The sequence below is a fragment of the Chroicocephalus ridibundus genome, chromosome Z (assembly GCF_963924245.1).
Source record: "Chroicocephalus ridibundus chromosome Z, bChrRid1.1, whole genome shotgun sequence".
Classification (NCBI taxonomy): Eukaryota; Metazoa; Chordata; class Aves; order Charadriiformes; family Laridae; genus Chroicocephalus; species Chroicocephalus ridibundus.
The window spans coordinates 61,216,809-61,236,603 of record NC_086316.1 but is presented as its reverse complement, the minus strand read 5'-3'; the positions used below and the strand labels follow the sequence as shown (position 1 = coordinate 61,236,603).

Genomic DNA, 19,795 nt, shown 5'->3' with positions numbered 1-19,795 from the left:
GAGGCCAGAAGTCCATATGAGGAAGATAAAACTGCAATTGTGGAGGCTGGGGGAGCTAACCACACAGGATGCCACCATCTCCTCTTGTCTCACCCTTGTTTACAGTGACCCTACCCATTTGACTGAAACAGTACATCTTTACTCATGCAAGTTGGGACTGAGCAGGCTGAGGATGGATTGTGTGAGTGGTTTGGTCGATAATATGAAAGAGATGATAAATTCTGATTGTTGTCACGGATGACAAGCGATAGTGGACAGATGCCTTTTGCAGACACAGGTTGAACCATAAATAACTGAAAGGATTAACTTATTTCTGAAGTATGGGCGTACTGGGAAACACTTGGCCATCCAGGGCTAAAGCTCTGTTTATAGTGAAATTACTGTCTTTTAGCAGAGGAATCTGTCAGTGCATTCTGGATTGTTCTGCTTCTTTCCCAGTGTCAGGAATGGAACAGGAAACCAGTTAACCTGTAAAGGATTGAGTTTCCAGGATAAACTTTCTGAGGAATGATCATTAGGCACAAAAACATCAAAACCAAAATGCCCACCAAGAGCAAAATGTGCAATTTGACTGTTCCTTTGAAGTCTACAGTTGTTTCCGTTGTGCATATGAACAGCTCCCCTTTGAAATCGCTGAGAGTTATATGTGTATTTTTGAGGACTGAATGTGGTCTGCAAAGCTAAATATTTGCCAAGAGGAGAGATTTCACAACTTCAGGATTCAGGAAATATGATCAAAAGTGGCAGAAAGTTCAAGGATGATGATGTTGGAGAAAGGTTGGATCTTGCCAAGAGGAAATTGCTGGTGACCTTACTGAACTACCATGGTGTCTTGCAGGCGTATTGCAGAGGTTCAAACACAGGAGCAATTAGAAGAGGGCATGTTTTGGCATGTAGATGGGAAAAAAATAAATGACAAAGTTGGAATAAAACAATTGTTACTAAATTAAAAGTTTTGAGTTTAAGTGCTCCTTCTGTTCACTCACTTGAATGTAGCATTGATGTGACATAGTTAAGGAGGGGGATAGGAATATTAGGCACACTGTACACACTAGGGTTTTTTCTGCTCATTTGGATAAAATAGGTTCAGTTTTGGGCAGCTTATCATCTTCTTTCTTAGATTCAGCAATGTGTTATTCAGCCATTATTACCTGTCACCCAGCAAAGATGTTAAGGAATAAATAACAAGTAAAAAATTGCTCTGAAATATTCATTCAGCAAGCATGTTCTCTGCCATTTCCCCATCCTGAAAACATTGCTGAAGAACAGATTTATGAGAACTGGTTAAAAATGCTGCTTAGATCATTAAAGGGAAAGAACATTATTTGTGTAAACGTCCATTTCTCTTCATTACCTGTGTTTCTATATCACCATGTTACCTTATCAAATAATCCCTTTCCTCCCCATGTAAGCTTGATTGCATTTAGCAAAAGCTGAGGTCACTTTGGGAGAGTCTTGGACATTGCTGAATGTACCAGTACAAGATGGGTGCATTCCCCACCTTGTCCATGCGTGCTGAATAAACGTAGGTGTGTCATTTCATTGTCATCCCTAGGAGAATGAAACAGCCTGCAGGAGACAGAATAGTTGCAACCAATCACAAAGTAATTAACCTTCCCCCCTGCTCCCCAGAATTTTTAAGGCTAGTGTTATAAAGAATATTATATTCTTTACCCTTTTATTGATGTATTTGTCGGGTGGAATTTCGGTTTTTGTGGTTTATGTGAGAGTTAGCTTAGGGACAGATACTTCTTATTAAGGTGTGTGCTGCCCTTTTTTCAAATGTCCGGTGTGGTAAGTAATAACTGAAGAGTTTTGTTTCATTTTTATTTCTTTCTGCCAGCAGACATGTGTTTCTTTCCGCTTGTGAATTGAGCCAATGTATTCTGGGTACAGCTAGGGCCCCAAGTGATTAAAAACTCAAATCACTCCTCTCGAACAAAAGTGATGTGAAAAACAGATGTAAATCTGTCCAATTGCCGGAATCAAGTCATAGTTTGCACTGTGTAAAGCCAATGCATGTGCCTGCACTTAATATTAAGAAGAAGAAAAAAACCCACATCTGGCTCATAGCAAATGAAATATAAAAGTCGTAGACAGGCAAGAGGAGCTGGGCTACTGCTGGGTGAGCAAGCATCAGCTGAAATGCTCCTGACACTGAGCGGTGGCCCTGCCACTCCTGCTGTTAGAGCAGATTTCTTAATTCCCTGCACTGAGGTTTCTGCTGTTCCTGGGCTGGTTGGAGAGTTTCGATGTGGGGTGGTTTTCCCCGTCTGCAGGCACTGTTGTTGGAAGGTGCCCATCTGCACCCCCTTCCTGTGCGCGGGCTCAGCTGGACCGTGCACAGCCCTCGTCTTCCTCCTCAGCTTTTCTCCCAAAACCTTTCCCAGCTGTATCCTGATGTGCTAAACTGCTTAAATTAGTTCCAGATTGCTCTCTTTATTGTGTGCCAGAGAAGTGACAAAAGGCAATCAGAGCAGTCCCCCCTCAAGTAAACACCAAGGAAGAGGAGGTATGGGATATTAGGATGGAAAATCTCAGTTCTGGGCACAACTGTGAGGCTTTAATGCCTGTATATTAGATCATTTCTCTCTGCTGTTTGCATGCAATTCTACCTTCTGGCAGCTTCATATCCCTGGAAGTGGTTTTTTTGGGGGGGTTGTTTTTTTTTTAAAGAAAGAAAAAAAAAAAAAAGGTGTTAGGTCAAAGTAGTCATTTTTTCCCTCCTGCTCAAAAGACCAAACTGGAGAAAAGTGAAATAATGATCCCCTAAGGGTGGCAGCCTTCCCTGCAGGCCATGCACACCTTAACGCTTCTGCTGCATCTGAAGTTGGGGTCGTCTTTTCTTGTACACGACTCTGATTGGCAGTAGATGTAAAACTAGCTTTCTGCTGTCTCCTGTCCGCATGTGTTGGAATTGGATCCTCTTTTTTTTTACCTTACAGCTGCAGCCTAAAATACAAAACTGGCAGGCCTGAGGTCAGGTATTTTCCATACATCTGGAAGTATGGATGCATTAGTTTTGGCTGATCGCTGCTTATACAGGGTGTCCGTAAGCACAGTAACAGTGGCCTGACTTCCTGCTTTTTTTCCTCCAAAAGCTGCTATAAATATGCCTCCTAATTAGATCCATAACGTTGTAGGGATAACAGCACTAGGTTTGTTCTAAGAGTCACGCTGCTTCCAGAAGCAGAGGAAGAAACCCGAATGTATTCAAAATAAACTTCCGAATGCTTTTACCGAATGAAAACACCTAGATGTTGCCAGCTATTGGACAGTCTCTGCACTTAGAAAATTTAATGCTGGAATTTGAGTGCTTCCCAGCATACTTGCGGTCATTTGTCAGTCATACCCAGTCCTCCTTTCATTGAGTGTCTGTCTACCATATGGACGTATCTCTTCTGTTTGGTAGGGAGAGGGGGGATGCACTTGGAAACTAAACATTCTTCCGAGTTACATTTACAACACTTATTTGTTTTAAATGGAAAGAGGGAGCATATAGGAGGGACTCTGTTCTTCCTTTTAGCAAAGAGAAACTACCTTCCACTCTCGTCTTCGCAAGGCAATTAATCTGTTAATCAGAAGCAAGAAACTGGAACAAGACCAGGAATTATTATTGACCGTATTTCCCCTTCAAACATTTTTTTGCACATATTTCATGCTAGGTTGCGTGCAGTTGATGGCTTTAGTATGTCGGCAGCTTTTAGTTTCAGGAGTAGCAGGAGCCTAAAAGGTTACTTTTTCTCATTATTTGAAGCTGCTTTAATTTGATAAAGTATTGAAATGCCCAAATCTGCATTATAAAATAAAACAGAGTTGGTGGTTTTTTTCTGGTCTGTGCTCACTTTAAAAATACTGTGTGGCTTTAGACAAGCCTTTCAAACAGAGCTTGGCATGGTTTATGTATCGGACAGATGTGTGCTAGATCAGCTTACTACAGGGGCCCATGAGGAGAAATTACAGGGTGGGGGAGTTTTCTCTTGCAGCTTCAGAAAAATTCATCGATTCAAAAAAGCAGGAGCTTAAGCACAGGTGGAAAACAGAAAAAAAAAAAAGCTGGGGCATGCCAATGGTGTATTTGAAAAGTACTGTAGATACAGTAAGAATATTTGGCAAGTATTTTGTAACTGTTTTCAGGAAAAAAGGAGACCTAGGTGTTTGTAGCCAGGAGCCAGAAATTTTAGGTTATATCTTTACAGACACTAATGGCTGGTTAAAGTTGTTAAGCACCAGTACATGGTAAATGATTAGTGAATTTAGTCGTGATATCTAATTGTATTTATATGATCTAGATGCTTAAAGTAAAGCTTTCTTCTTACTTTGCCCTTGCAAATGTTTTACTTCAAATGCTTTCCTTGTGCTCTGTTCTAAATAGGATAAAAAAGTGGTTGCATAGTCAAAGACTTTGTTGGCACACACCACTTGATTTTTCTCTGTTGTTTTTTTTTTTTTTTTTTACTGATTCCTAATTGAATACTTCCTTTAAATGCTGGTTGGTCTTTTCTTGCTCTGTGTATGTATGAGTTACATGCATACAGATCTGCTAAACTTTTAGATGGCTATTTTTAAAAATGAACCTAGGCATCCAGGAGAAGTTATGTATTTAAATTTATTAACTTCTTTATCATAAAGTATTTTGCATGCTGATTTGTTTTTAGTGGTGTCAAGCAGTTTTGGTCTTTTTTTACTCATCGCTAACGTTCATTTATGCAGAGTTTCTTGTGCTGTGAGATGTACAAGGCAGAACAGTCCAGAAATACTTACCCTATTAGATTGTTGTGCTGAAAGTTTTGGTTTTTTGTGTTTTGTTTTTTTTTTTTTTTTAATTTTCTGTTAAGACTGTTATTTTTCTTATAGGAAATAATTAATTACTGATGTATTTTCCAGAGTTATTGTTGTAAATATTTTCCATATTCTTGGATCACTCTTTGTTCTACAAATTCCAAAAACAATTGTTAAAACTTTTCATGATAATTAGGATTACTATGACACATAGTTAGGATAACAGTTCTGCCATTGTAACCAAGGTTGTATAATATGTATCACAAACTTAAACACTCTGAGTTTATCATCTTAGGGGAATGGAAGGTTTAGAATAAATAGAAGTTAAGGACAGTTTATGTAAACCCTGCATATTTTTAGGAGGTATTCTCACTGTCTAAAACAATTTGCACGCTAAATGTAGTCAGCAAGGGTGATTTTTAATATTTTTTTTAATAAGGAGACTTGTGAGTAGCTCCTTATTTGGACTAAGAAAATACAAAGACTGAAAAGAACTACCGGAGTTAAAACTGCTTAGAAACAGCACCAAATACAGTCTTGGATGAATCCGTGGAGAAATTAAAGGAAGCCCTCTCCCAGGAACTTGTCTAGAACAATTTGCTAGGCCCGTCAGCAGGATCACAGCGTGTAGCTCACTTGTGGTCCTAAGAAGAATACAGCAACCTGAGTGGTCACAAGGGAGACAAAAAAAGGATGCTCTGTTTAAAAAAAAAAAAGTTACTTTGCTATAGTGTAATTGAAACAAGATCTAGTGTGTCAGAAGAAAATACGTAGCTATTCCACAAGGCAGTCTGTTGCTTTTGAATAATACACTGAAAAAAAGCAAAATTATTTTCTGTATTATTTACTATTTTTAATTTACCCACTTAAATCCTACATAAGAGCTGGAGAAAAAGCAGTGAAGGAAATCTTTAAAGTGAAGACCAGTTTCTGGCCTATTTGCAGAGAAAATATTACCTCTATTCTAGAGCATGCATGTGAGGCAACATCAAGAGCAGAAGCTGGTAAGATCGTGTGTGCAGGCAGTAGAAGTCACAGAAAGGAACTTGCTTGGGCCATTTGTCCACCTGGTGAAGAAAGTTAGCGTGTTGGTCATAGCGTACTTAGGTGTTCTTTGGAAACTCTTCTTACAGTGTTTTTCCCACCATCCAAAAAATAAAACACAAAGGTCTCTTTATAGCTTTTAAAATAAGATTTTCATTCCACTACGTACGCAATAATGATGTTTGTGTGTACAAATGGGGGAGATTAACCTTACTTTCTTAGAAAACTGGCCTTATACAGTATTACAGGACTTGTTTCCATTTAGTGTCTTCTCCCAGCAATGACTTCTGAGCCTGTTGATCAATTTAAACAGAATTTGTCAGGGGCGTGAGCTCCGACGCATGAAGTTCTGACAGATCTATTAATGATACTAATATTGTCCCTGAGTTCTGTAACCACTGTGGACTTGTCTTAGCAAGGAATGTACATGGCCAAGAGGTATTTATGATCCCGGGAAGGACACTTGTCAGGGTTTATACTTAAGTTAACGCTTTTGCCTTTTTTGGTTTTCTGTTATCTAATGAGCTATAAATCCCAAATGAAGCTTTTCCCATAGTTGCGAGTATCTATTGCTGATGTGGGTTATCTTCGTCGTATGAAGCAGCCTGTTGCTTCAGTTCCAGGGTAGTTCAATAAAAAAGTCAGTCCATCTGAAGACTTGAATCCATACATGCTTCATTAGTTATTGCTCTCAGAATTGGTTTATTGCTGGTTTTTATTGTCCAGCTGCTCTTCAAAGAAGTTTTAGTCGTTAAACTATTTACTGGTTACATACATCCCACATCACTGCATATATATACGGCCCTAGTCAAAATGTTTGGCAGCTGGCAACTCTTCAGAGAAGTGTTTGGGAGAAACAGAAGGGCCCCTCTGTTTACTTTTGTTTATTGATTCCTTTAAGAACTCCTGCAAAACATCTTTGACAGTTTACAAATTACAGATTTAACAAATTAAACTCTTTCTCATGTATATGACAATGAATATTAATTACAAGAGCAGATGTTTGTGAGAAGAAAACATTGGCCTTCATTTTTAAAGGTATATTCAAGATGCACAAGCTTTACTTTGCTTTTATTTTACTTACGTTGAAAGATTTTTATTAAATTAAATAAACTTTTTTAAAGTGCCCTTTCTTTTCATTACTTTTAACAAAAATCCCACAATAGTTTGAAAGACAGTCACCGTCTGATGTACAAATTTTCTTTGAAAATGGATTATATTCTCCGATTTTTTGCATGGGAAATGTGTCCTATTTTAATCCAAAATCATCTGGAAGGGAGGTACTACAGATTTTTGTTGTTTCAACTCACTCCCTTAAAGTATCTTAATGTGGACAGTATGTATGTACTTTAAGATGGGTGAGAAAGTGACTAGATGTTAATAGGTGTACGAGAGTGAAAGAATGCAGGAATTGCCCTAGAAGAACTGATTTTTTTCTTGAAGGCATATTTGGGTAGTTGCTAGAGTTGTTAGAAAAATATATTTAATTTTTTTTTAAGATATTTTAATCAAAACAGAAGATAGAAGTTCTCACTTCAAAAATTTATTTTTGCTATAGTAATGCATGATATTTTCTGAGGATCAACTTTGCCAGTACTTTGAAAATTATTCAAGGGGTTAGGGTACTGTGCATGACTATTTTGAAGACAAAAGTTATTTCATCTGGAGAGCTTTATATCAATCTGTTTTACCAGGATGCAGGTCCCACAAATACATTCGTATAGAGAGACTAACATAAAATGTGGTGGTGTTTTGGGTTTGGAAGCACTGCATTGGTTTTCAGAGGGGTTTAGACCTACCAATTTTGTTAGCGTCAGTTCCAATGAAGTTATTTAGTGTGGCAGTTTCTTTGTTTGAAGATACGTTCAGATCCTGTCAGATTCCTACTCTGTGGATACTGAAGGACAACACAAAATTAAAAGAGAATTATGCTACTCTCAAGAGTCATGTAAATTGGCAGAGAATAATGATAATGTTAGAGATGAGCCTGACTTTTGTTCCGAGGGACTCTTTTGACCAATTCCTGACCCTCAGAAATATTTATTGCCCTTAAGAAACTGTTCTGTCCGTGACCACGTGGTTCCCTCAGATCTGACTGTTGCAGGCTCCCTCCCCAATGCTTGCAACTGCCAGTGTGCTTCGTTTTCTCTTGAGGATTTTTGGTTTCTCTTCCATAGCAGGAATGACGACTCTTCCTAAATCAGTGCAGCATATCACTGGTGTTTATGATGCAATTACTACATTATACAGATTTCTCCATAGTCAACAAGGTGGTTGTTAATTCAAGGGTGCACAACTTTGATAAAAACTACATTTTAAAATAGTCAGGATGCTTCTGTTTCTCTATTCTGTTGTTTTGCCATTTACCCTGCATATGTCTTCTGTTCATTTTTTCATTGATGGTGGTAATGCCTGCTACGAACTCTGTTTTAACCCATTCTTACATCAGCAAGAACATCTCTCCCCAATGTTCTCTTTCATTGTCACAAATTTCAACTTGTAGAAGAAAATTCCATCAGAATGGAAAAAAAGCACTTCCCCTCCTTAAAATAACACAGAATGATGGGAGTGATAAATAAAAGCAAAGGTAGCTGAACACCTATCAAAGCAAGCCAAACCAAGCAAACAACAAAGCTCTTTAAAAATGTGCAATGCTTCCATTTAAGAAAACAAACAACACTGAATAAATTAGCTAGGTAACGGTTATGCCAAATACCATAATTTCTAACTATAGCCTTATTCTCTCCTCTTTTATCCTTTCTTTAGGGACAAAAGCTGGTTTGTTTTATGATTTTTCTAATGCACATAATATGTTGTGGGTACTACCGAAGTCTAAATTATAGAGATGTAATTACAAAAATGATTCTTACAGATAGGAAAAATATGCTCACTACATTTTCCAGACTATTTCACTATTATTTTTAATGGAAATCATATTTGATGTTTGTCTCCAGGAAAGAGATAATTGAAGTATCATGCTTGGGGGAGGCTTGTGTTTTCAGCTGAAGTAACAAGGCTGAAGATTTAATAATAAGAAATGTTATAAATCAGGGCCTCTAGTTGCAGGTACCTTGATTCCAAAAGCTTTGCTCTGGAGACTGTCTGCTGAGATTAGGCTATTAGGATGAGTCATGGAGAAAAACAGTTGCAAAAATGGATGATAAATCATTCAGGAAATATTGTTTTGAAGTAGATTTAGAATTGGATATGAAGCCAGTGTAGAACATGAAGCAACAACAATCCTATTTGTCTCTTACCTAAGTGGATATTAAATGTGTGTTTTGAACTACCAGGAGTTTCCATATGGACTTGTGTGTTTTTCAAGATACTTTGCTAAAATAGCATGAGGATTTAGTAAGAAATAGCTTATTTGGGAAAACATGAGAATGCCCGTACTTCCACAGACAAACGGTCCTTCTAGCAGGTGTTCCATCTGTAGCCAGTCCATCACTACAGCAATGTAGTAGCACGTAGTAGCACGTGTCTGGAAAGAGTATTGGGACTCATTGTTGGTGCGTTTAAGCAAATGTTTTGTGAAAACTTTTAAATCTCTAGCAGTTTGTGGCCGAAGAAATTCCTGAGACAGAGGTGATGTCTTTTCATGTAGGAACTATCAACTGTTTTTTTATCTTTAACTTCTCCAGTGGCTTTCTGAACCCATGCAAGTTTTTAGCACCAATTGTATACATCCACAGCTGTATCTTAGGGGAAAAGTATCTGAACATACACGCAGCAGGTACTCGTTTTGTCCCCTGCTGTCTAGACATACCCTCATTGGTAAGACTGACTAGAACTCCAGTTACAGTCCTGTTGTGGTTGTTCATGCCTTTTATCTGCCACTTCTATACCCCATGCCCCCCAAAAGTAATCGTGGTTAGGCTGACCATGATGGATCAGCTCTGTTCTACATGCCTAGAAAGAAACAAACTTCAGTAATCAACCCAGAAACCATCCCTTTCCCTCCTTCAACACTTCCTTGATAACTCAGTCAAGAAATGAAGCAGAAGGGGTCTCTTGAACATGAATTCCTGAGGGAGAAGGAAACAGTAATGTTCTAGCAATGTGAAAATGAGAAGTCAAAATGAGTGGGATGAAGCTTGTTTCTCATGTCAGGTTTTTTCATTTATGTATCAGATAATCTATCAAAACAAGAACAAATTTTTTCCCTTTTTTAACTTAGTGTGCTATTTCTGAATGCTGATACCACACACAAGTTTTTACAGGATACACGTTAGATAGAATCCTTGTCTCAGGGAATTTACTGTATAACGAAACTGTCTCAATGTGAATGTCTTCAACTCAACCTCAGAAAGTAAAGAAAAAATAAGTCTACTTATTGATAATAATATTAATTTTATTAATAATGACAAATAGTCTACTTCTGTAATTTTCCTTGCTACTTCATTGCTGATATTCAGGACTACAATAAGATCTCATGTGCTAGTATTAAATTGATATGGACAGCAAGTAGCTTGTGAGACTTAAGATGCTGCTTAACATACTTAAGATTTGATACCACTTTATGTCTGAACTGTGTTCTAATACAGTGTAGATAAGACAGCTTTTATTCTAAGGCCACCAAAGGTTAAAAGCTACCGAAAGCTCTGTCCCATGAGTATCCCTGACAGGAATTCCTGTTTACAGTAAAAGCAGAAAGAATTGTTGGAAGTTTTTTTTTCTTTTTTTTTTTTTTTTTTTTTTTTGGTAACCAGCAACTACTTAAATTCTCAGATCTCATTGCTCAACATTGTTGTGTGAGAAATGTTGGTAGATAATATTTAGTTGCCTGCATTTCATATTGAAGACAATGAAGCTCTTTATTTATTTATTTTTAACCCAAGAGTGCTGGACACACAAGCAGCCCTACTGGAAGCTAGTTGGGCCACAAAACACGTTACACTTTTCAAATCATGCCATTTTTTCCAAGTGCTTCAGTTAGCTTAGGCTTTCACCTTTTAAAGTCTTTCCGGAGACATGCACTAGTTTAGTTTATTCTGTAGCAGAACAAAAAGTGGTTTCTGTGTGCAGTAGAAGGGTGTTCACATTGGGGGTTTACATTGATCCCTAATTAATGAAACAGAAGGGAGATCATTTTATAGTGTTGTGGTTACAGAACAGTTCTTCTGTAAGGTGTTGGGCACGTACTTCTTGTTTCTTCCCTCAAATTCCTGTTTTTTAATCAGGAAATACAGCATAAACATGTAAATTACACTGACTGTCAGTTCAACAACTACTATTTGAAATAATTTTAACCTTATTAAAATACATAAAAATTATTCTTTAAAGAATTGCCATCAATGACTCTTCTGAGATCATTACAGTAGGTTACATGTCATTACATTACAACTGTACAGCAGTACTAAAGTAACTTCAAAGAATCATTAATTCTGCTAACTTCAGGAATATGGATTTTATTTTAAGTGTGAAAGCTTCATCAGAGAGCGTTAAAAAAGAGTTACATGAGTTATCTCTAATTCATGTAGATATTTCTTAGTTATTGTAGTCACAGTTCAACTTCTTCTGTAACCATCTTATATGTTGTTCTCGCCAAACACAATAAATTCAGTTTATTTCTGAATTGCTTCAACTATTTTAACTAGTTTCAACTCATTTTGTTAGGGCCTTCTTTTTCTCCCTGAGAAACTGTTTTGTGTGACTTTACAAATCAAGGTGGCTGCCTAAAAATCTGGGAAACAAACAGTTCTAAACTAGAAGTACAGGTATTGCCTTGACACTGGAATAACAATTTTCCAATTTAAGTATAACTTACTGCTTTTTAGAACAGTGTATTCTGAGTACTAATGATGGCATTGATAGCAGTTTTTCTTGTGGTCTGTAAAGTAGTTGGAACTAATTTTTTAAGTCTTTGATTCTGGAAGTTTCGGATGTCTAATGATATTTAGAATCAATGTCAGAGCTTGCTCTTAAAGTCCTTCTAAATCATTGGCTTGTAGTATGGAATCATTTCTGCCTAGCAGTAACTTTTCATTGTAGTAATTTGTAAGACTCTGGCGAGAATTAACTCATGTTTGTAACATGCTCTGAACACGTGATGTATTGTATGAACACTTAACAACACTACGCAAATACTGGCATGACATGCCTGTATTGTGAAAATATTTTTTCAAATGGATGAATACATGTTGTGTGAAGGATTGTGCTGTTTCTTTCTTACCAATAATTCCTTTTAATTACTTGTTTTCCAGATAATGGAGGACAGACTTTGGCAGGTGGGAATAACTGGCCGCTGCGAGGAAGAAAGTGGACCCTCTGGGAAGGAGGAGTGAGAGGAGTAGGCTTTGTTGCAAGTCCTTTACTGAAACGAAAAGGTGTAGAAAGTCATGAACTCATCCATATCTCTGACTGGCTGCCAACGCTGGTGCACCTTGCTGGAGGACACACCAATGGCACTAAGCCTTTGGATGGCTTTGATGTTTGGGAAGCTATCAGGTAACTTGCATGTCAAATCACTGAGTCGGCATTCTGGTATGAGAAGAATTTAGTCAGCCCAGAGAACAGAGCTGGAACTGGGGGCAGGGGGAGGTGATGGGGGTGGAATATATTTCGTGTTCCTTTCCGTAAATAAAGAGAAGGTGTAAGTGCAGTTAACTTTGCTATCCATGAGAGAATTATCCAGGTTGCAAATTGATCCTGGTCACAGATGCAAAACCTCCATTCAGCTTTAACTTGGTATGTTGAATTTATCAGTGTGGACACAGCAATGCACAAACATGGTATACTTTTTCAAGAATGCTGTATGATCCAGAAGTATGTTAAGTGATTTTGCACAGCATGGAGTACAAGGTAGTAAATTTTATGGACCCTGCCCTGCTCGCTACAGGGCCCAAGTTGGGTGTCTCTGCAGTACACGTCTGGAATTGAACACATGGGAAATCTGTGCAGACGTTAAACTCACTGAGCATGGATTCCACTTTGATGGTTTGTTAGCCCAGTACAGGACCTGTCAGGCTGACTCCCAAGTGTAACCGTTTGAATAGGTCCCTATCCATGCTGTCCAGTGTCTCAGAAAGCCTGCAAGGTTGAGTACAAAGAGTAGTCCTGAGTTGGTTCCTGAGAGGCCGTGATGTTGTGCCTGATTTAAGGAGGCTGGAGCACTCAGGAGCACACTGCAGACATGCTTAGATGGCTGGAAGAAAGAGGCAGCTAAGCTCCCGTTGGGTTGGCACTGAGACCGAGCTAATGACTTTTACTGGGCTCTCTCTGACTCTGTGCGCCTCTCATGATGTCTGGATTAATTGGGATATCCCAAGCCCCATTAGTTCAGATAATGGAGAGTCTTCTGTGCATTAAAAGAAAAATGAGTTAAATCCCATATATTTTTCCTCTGGAAAAGAATAATTAAAATGGTATCACAAATGCCGGATAGTGGGGACTCTGGGCACGCCTGAATATGTTCTTATTACTGCTGTGTTGGGTTCAGCAGAGTAAGTAAAATAGAATGTAAAAGAATAAATGAAATAGGCATTAACTGGTAAAGGTGATTTTTTTCACTAGAACAAACTATCAAAAGAAACCCTGTGTTGGCCCTTTGCCCTATCTTCAGTCAAGACTTACATTCAGTCAGTCCTTCATCTTTCAAAGCTTTTCTTCTATTCTAACGTAGTTTTGTTCTACTAAAATGGATAACAAAGTCCTTAAAACCTTAGTTTCTGCAGAATTTTAAACTTCTGTGACCAACCTTTTGTTTTGCAAAAATTGCATCGTGACACTGGTTTAAATTCCTTTGTTTCTCCTTCTTCTGTGCTGCACATATTGTATTCATGGATGGGGCTAAATCCTATTGTCTACGTTCTTAGAAGTTGTATTTATTTTAGTTGGTCTTTGAGTATAGTTTTAATTCACGTAAGAATCACTTAGGATGGAAAGTTTAATACTGCTAAAGCAGAATAAAAGGACCAGCCATTCTATTTCCTATATGCCGCTCATGTGAGAATTAGTATTTTGTTTCTTTTCATAGCCTTTGTTATGTTTTTATAGCAGTCAGACAATATTATATTACATGTGTTATAACCTTTTGTCCCCTTCTCAGGTTTCCCAGCTTGCAGGAGAAATGCAGCTGTTTTCTGCAATTTTCTCTGTAGTGCATTACAATAAACACTGATTTTTGTGTGTCTTAGCATCCCAAACAGTGAGTTGCAGGAGTTCGTTCCTAAACAAGCATGAGCAGCAAGTGTTTGGCTTAGGGACTGAGATGAGAAATTGAGAGTTAGAGTGGGCAAGAGTTGAAACCATCTACCTGTCCCTGGTTAGCCCTATATAGATGTTGAAGTTAAAAAAAAACCCAAACCAAACAAAAACCAACCAAACAACCCCCATCCCCCCCAAAAAAATAAATAAAAAAAAAACCACAGAAAAAAACCCTTCTCTTGAATTCAGAATTGGGGTTTTCTATACCTTTAGTAGGATTGCCTGGTTTGAAACTGCTTAGCTTGACTCCTTTCTTGGTGCTGCCAGTTTCTGAGGAGCAATGGGGTAGTTTTCTGTACCAGCTGGAGTTTGCAGAGAGCTCATGGCCTTATGCCCAGGTGTACCGTATGGCTCTCTCCCAAGTGGAAGAAGATAAGGATGTGTATAATTGAGGCCAGGGACCATTAACTTCCAGGAAGGAATGGAGACTCCTGTCCAGCCAGAGACAGTAAAATATTTTACATGCCGATGTTACTGTGGGAAAACTTAGCGTCAGCGAGATCCTGGGGTACTCCTAAGCCATAGAATTTTCTTCCAGCTACCAGCCACATTCCTGCCTAATTTAGGTTTAGTTTCAACCAGGTATTCTCTGTATTCTCAGATCAGGTTAGTTCAGCAGGAAAGTTGTACGTGAGGAAGAATAGATACAGCTGTGCATCCCCTGCACGCTCCTGGCGCTTGAGTCCTCTCTCTTTGTGGAGGAACTGAATGCAATATTTACTCGTGCTGCTAGGGAATAGGTGACCTCCACTATTTTCAGTAGGGCCAACCAACCAGCCGGCCTGTGTCCAGAGGGGTGAAAAGAGTCAGTTTTTGTGAACTGTTTAGCTGCTCTTGCACTGACCTGGCAGCCGAAATGTCAAATTTCACATGATTTTTCCATGTAATCAGGAGAAATGAGTGTATTAAATTTCATTATCATAACTCAAAAGGTCACTTGAATATTGGATAGCTAAACAATGAAGGCACAGTGCCCTTTTGGTGACACCTGATGGAAAGTTCAAATATGTTGGTCATAATGAATGAAATTAGATTTTGCTAAGATTCTACCTCATTTGAAAAAAGTAAATTAATAGCCAGTCACTGTGTTACATCTGTATTTTTCTCAGCCCGGTTTAATACAAGTAGTTGCATATGCTTCTTGTGGGTTTAGGGGGTTTTTTTGGTGGCCTTTAATCCTAAACCTACTGTTTCTTATGTGTGTCATCAGAGGGAAAAAGGTTATAACTTTGGAAGCTTGATTTAGATATTCAAAATAATATATTAGACAATGCAGATACTCTTAGAAGTATAAATACCAATTCTGAAATCGTAGATCAAAATGAACGTTCTGTAATGATTTTAAGATGATTGATAGTCCAAATTAGGAATTGCCTTAACATGACGCTAATATTAAGTTCTTGTAGTAAATAGAAGTGATTTTCAACTTTTCATTTCATGCCTCCTCTGTTTAATTTTAACTTGAAGAACCAGAAGAAAGTTAATGGCTAGGAGCAAATGTCATGAAAAGATAAAGTTCCGGAGCACATGTTTCTTCTGGACAAAAATAGCTTCTTTTGCATTCTTTTTTAGCTAGCTGTACTTTACGTTTCTTTCATACAATGCATGAAAATGAGGAAATACAATGTTATTGTTCTCACTGTTTGAACTTCTTTTCTTAGGTAAAAATTTGGATGCTCCTTAAAAGTTCTTTGACAGGGAGTTTGAACTCAAGAGCTTGATTGCTCTTTGCAAAATTGATCTGCTGACCTAGCAGCGTAGGAAATAGTGTTGCAGCGCTATATCAATGAGAGACCTAATAGAAGAAGAATGTTATGTTATTTAAAATAAAAACTGAAATAAAGCAGGTTTCACTCTCACAGTCTGACACTCTTACTCACCAAAAGATGTGTGTCTAAGGAGTCTGCCCAGCAGCCAGGCACCAGGGCAGGGGTTTTCAAGCCATGCGTCTGGCAGCCAGGCACCACAGTGCTTGTGACCAGATGTTAGGCCCAGGATCTGTTGCCGTGGTGCAGAGGACCAGAGACACCAGCTATTAAGTCCTTTCTGACATCTGCTGTGTTCTTCTTAGGTTGGTGACCATGCACAGGCTCTGGTTATGCCTTTTTGTACCCTTTTGGCACTGCTTCCCTGTCCTGTCCCACCTCTGTGAGTCACCAGGTGCCATCACTCTTGTGTTTCCCCATCTCCCTGTCATGTGAAACTGGGTCCTGGGGTCTCGCTGACCTGCTAGTCTGGTGTCGTTGACACGGGGTGGTTATGAGAGATCTTTCCCTGCTGTGTGTTTGTGCTGTTGTCTCCACATGTCATCCACATGTCTTCCACTCTTTCTCTGTTCATACTAACCTTGGCCTTTCTGCTACAGTTTCCGACAGTAAAAGGTAATAGGTCACCAAAAAAACATCTCCATCCAAATATTTGTTGCAGCATATCTTTGCACTGCTAGTTCCTAAACTTAATTTTCCTCCAAATACCTTTGGAATTAGATTTAACTTTCCCTTTAATATCCCCAGCTTCTTTTAAAAAATAACCTAGGATAGTACCAGCCCATTTTTGGATATCCATCAGACCATTCCATTTTCAGCTATAAACCTTCTACATAAATCATAGTAGATTGCACTTTTCTAATACTTTAGGTTACCATGGGTAACACTACAGTATAGCTGGAATCTCTAAAACCATGCATGTACATATTAGAAATTATAACTAAAAGTACAGGATAATATCACTAATATATTTTACAAAAATAGTAATAGAGAATTAATGGAAAACAACACTAAAATGCATGTAGTCAAGGAATCTAAATGATACTGCATGTTTCCAAGCAAGTATCTCAAAATGTACTTGCATTTCTAAGAAACATCTGTTATCCAGATGCTTGCTATTCTGTTGAAATAGAGACACAAGGCAAAATAATTTTACTTATGTAGAAATTTGCCCTGGTTGATGCATTGTTTTGATATATTTTGATTTTTGGTACTGAATCTCTAGTATGCCCATGCTCAGAAAAAAAGATTTTATTTTGCATTAGCAGGAAAATGGAAAACCAAAGGGCAGAGCACATGAAGCAGTATGATAGGCACTGAGAGATTCAGAATAAAATACAGTCAAAATACCAGTATTTCTTCAAAGCTTGTTAGCAAGCATAGGTTTTTCAAGTTTTACTCATACATTTTGAAGGACAAGTTTCAGTTTTATATTTTTGTAATGCTGGAAATACCATAATTGACTAGATGAAGTACATGAAGCAAGATCAACTTGAATTTTTGTGTACCAAATGATTATGTTCATTTTAGGAATTAAATATCTGTTTGAAAAAAAATTTCACTGTTGTGGTATAAATTAATGCTGAAGAAAGAGTAATGTAAAACTGAGAGCGATGTTTATTTCCAGCCTATCTGAAATGTAATTATTTTAGGAAAGCATGTACAGATATGATCCAGAGAAATACAATATATGGCAAGGTTATAAAGGCTCAGATTTTGCTGAGTGACACTAAGGATGTTTTTGTGCAAGATAAACATATTTACCCTGAAAAACCTTGGATTCCTTCCCAAGGACACCTTCTGCCTATTTAACAACAACAACAAAAGTGGAAGAGCACATGTAAATGTTTGTTCATGTTCGCTAAGGAATAATAGATCCTTCTGTATGTTTTCAAAAATTGCGAAGCAGAAGATAGAGCGATGTTCTCAGCATAAATTAACTGATTCTCATACCAACTCTGAAGTTAGTCCTTATGTTGTCATCAAGATGTTCTTACATAGAGGACTTTTTTTGGAAAACAATACCAAACAATACCTTTTAACTGCTTAATTAGTCAGTCAGACATGGTGGAATAATAACCAGACAAAAGTTCCTTATTTTTAGGGACAGGAGCAATATGTTAGAATATTGTACTCTAAAAATAAGTATTCTAAAATTAGAGCATTGTAAGATACGATCACACTGGAAGCTACTAAATACAAAGGCAGGAATCCCTAGAGAATCTTACTGCTTTCTTTTTCTAGCCCTGTTGGATAGACTGTATTTCTGATGCAAAACATCCTTGGCAGAACATCTGCCAAGGTGAATCTGTTGTTGAGGCTGTGTCTTTTAAGGGGTCTGAGGTCAGCATGGATCTCTCTAAATGGGAAGGAGGACACAGTTTAGGCACAGGGAAAGGCACCTCTGCTACAAGCGTGAATTCTCTACTTCTTGTCCCCAAGACGTCGCTTCTGTCGTCCTGGTGTTCTTTTCTGTCAACTAGCCACATTCTTCAACGTACAATGCCATCTTCTTTCCTCTGGCTGTTGTTTTGTGAATAATGAATGCTGGTTATAAACCTCCATTTTGTGCGCAAGAGAATTACCCAAATAAAACCCAAACTGAACAAGCAGTTCAGTACCAGTTGATAGTGCTACAGAGCCCAGTACAGTGGTGCTGTAAGCTTCAGGGAGTATATCTCATAATTATATATAAGTCACATTTCCAAGTTACTAATACCAATATTCTATCCCAGAAAAAAATGGATTCAATAAAAATGACAACTACCGCATGAACAATTTAAATGAGTGCAGCCGTAATCTTTATATTTAGTGTTCTACCTGCCATGTTTGTAGCCATGTTTAGGATACAGTATCCACCCTCCAGATTAAAAGCCATAAAGGAAATCACCTTTAATGATATGATAGTAGTACTAGTCTGCTCGAACAGCATGAATATCCTAGGTTCTGACTTTCTACCTAACGTGGTACTTATGAATACTGGATGTATAAACAGGAGAAGCACATAGAAGTAAGTTACTTCTTTCTTCTGTATTTGACCCTGGTGGAAGATACTTAGCATAATTCTGGTGTTTGCGTTCTTTTAAAAGGATACTGAAAAATGTAGACATAGCTCAGAAACTGCAAAATAAGAGTATCTTCCCAAGCAGTTACTGTGGAGTCATTCACATGCTGTAAATTTGCATCGTAGTTTAACTTGTTCTAAGGGGTTCACGTAACCATTGCCTGTGAGCAGATGGCAAAAGGCACGCTTAACCACAGCTGTAGATGGAGCATCTAGAGACAGTAAGAGTCTATTAAATCTAAGATAAAATTTGGTTAAATAAGGCCAGGCATTCCTTAGTTAAGCGTGTGACTACTATAGAAATCAGGGAGCAGGGCAGGGGGAGAGTTAACCTTTCATACACATTTTGGGAAAAACATTTCTGTGGCAGTTTTTATATACTGAATTACTAACACTATTGGTTAATTATTGTACTTCCTCTGTATTAATTCCAAGGATGTGTTATCTGAATACATTTAATCTTTCATCCAATCCTCCTTGTTAGTTTTGTACTTTTTCAAAATGTGTAGCGTCCAGAAATCGTTTTAGAAATGGAATACAACAATATAATTTTAGTTAGTTGTTACTGAAAATTTGAAATTACAGGTAAACATTGTTTAGTTATATATTTTATATATTAAAATAACAGGCATTTTTGAAGTTTCCCCTGTTATATATTATCTGATTTTTTTATTCTTAGTGTCAAGTGGTTTAGGGGTCCTGGTTGAATTTTTGAGTCTAACAATGAACCTCTTTAACAAAAAGAAAACAATTTAAGATACTTGGAAGTTTCTAAAAAGATGTGTTTAGGTTACTGTAAAATAATAAAATATTGTTGTGCCATGATGTACCCAAGGTTCTTTCTAATTATGTCTTCCTACTCCTGTTGCCCTTTCTAAGGCGTAAATTTCTTTTACTCAGTTTTTTTTTTAGGACTGGGTTTTACTTAACT

General features: G+C 37.8%; 1 protein-coding gene across 1 annotated transcript in view; it reads left to right on the top strand.

The window, feature by feature from the left end:
* ARSB (arylsulfatase B) overlaps positions 1-19,795 on the top strand; it is a 66,420-nt gene that overhangs the window by 21,551 nt on the left and 25,074 nt on the right. The window contains exon 5 of the mRNA XM_063319353.1: positions 12,033-12,276. Coding sequence (XP_063175423.1) covers positions 12,033-12,276 — 244 coding nt within the window. The remainder of the gene's footprint in view (positions 1-12,032; positions 12,277-19,795) is intronic.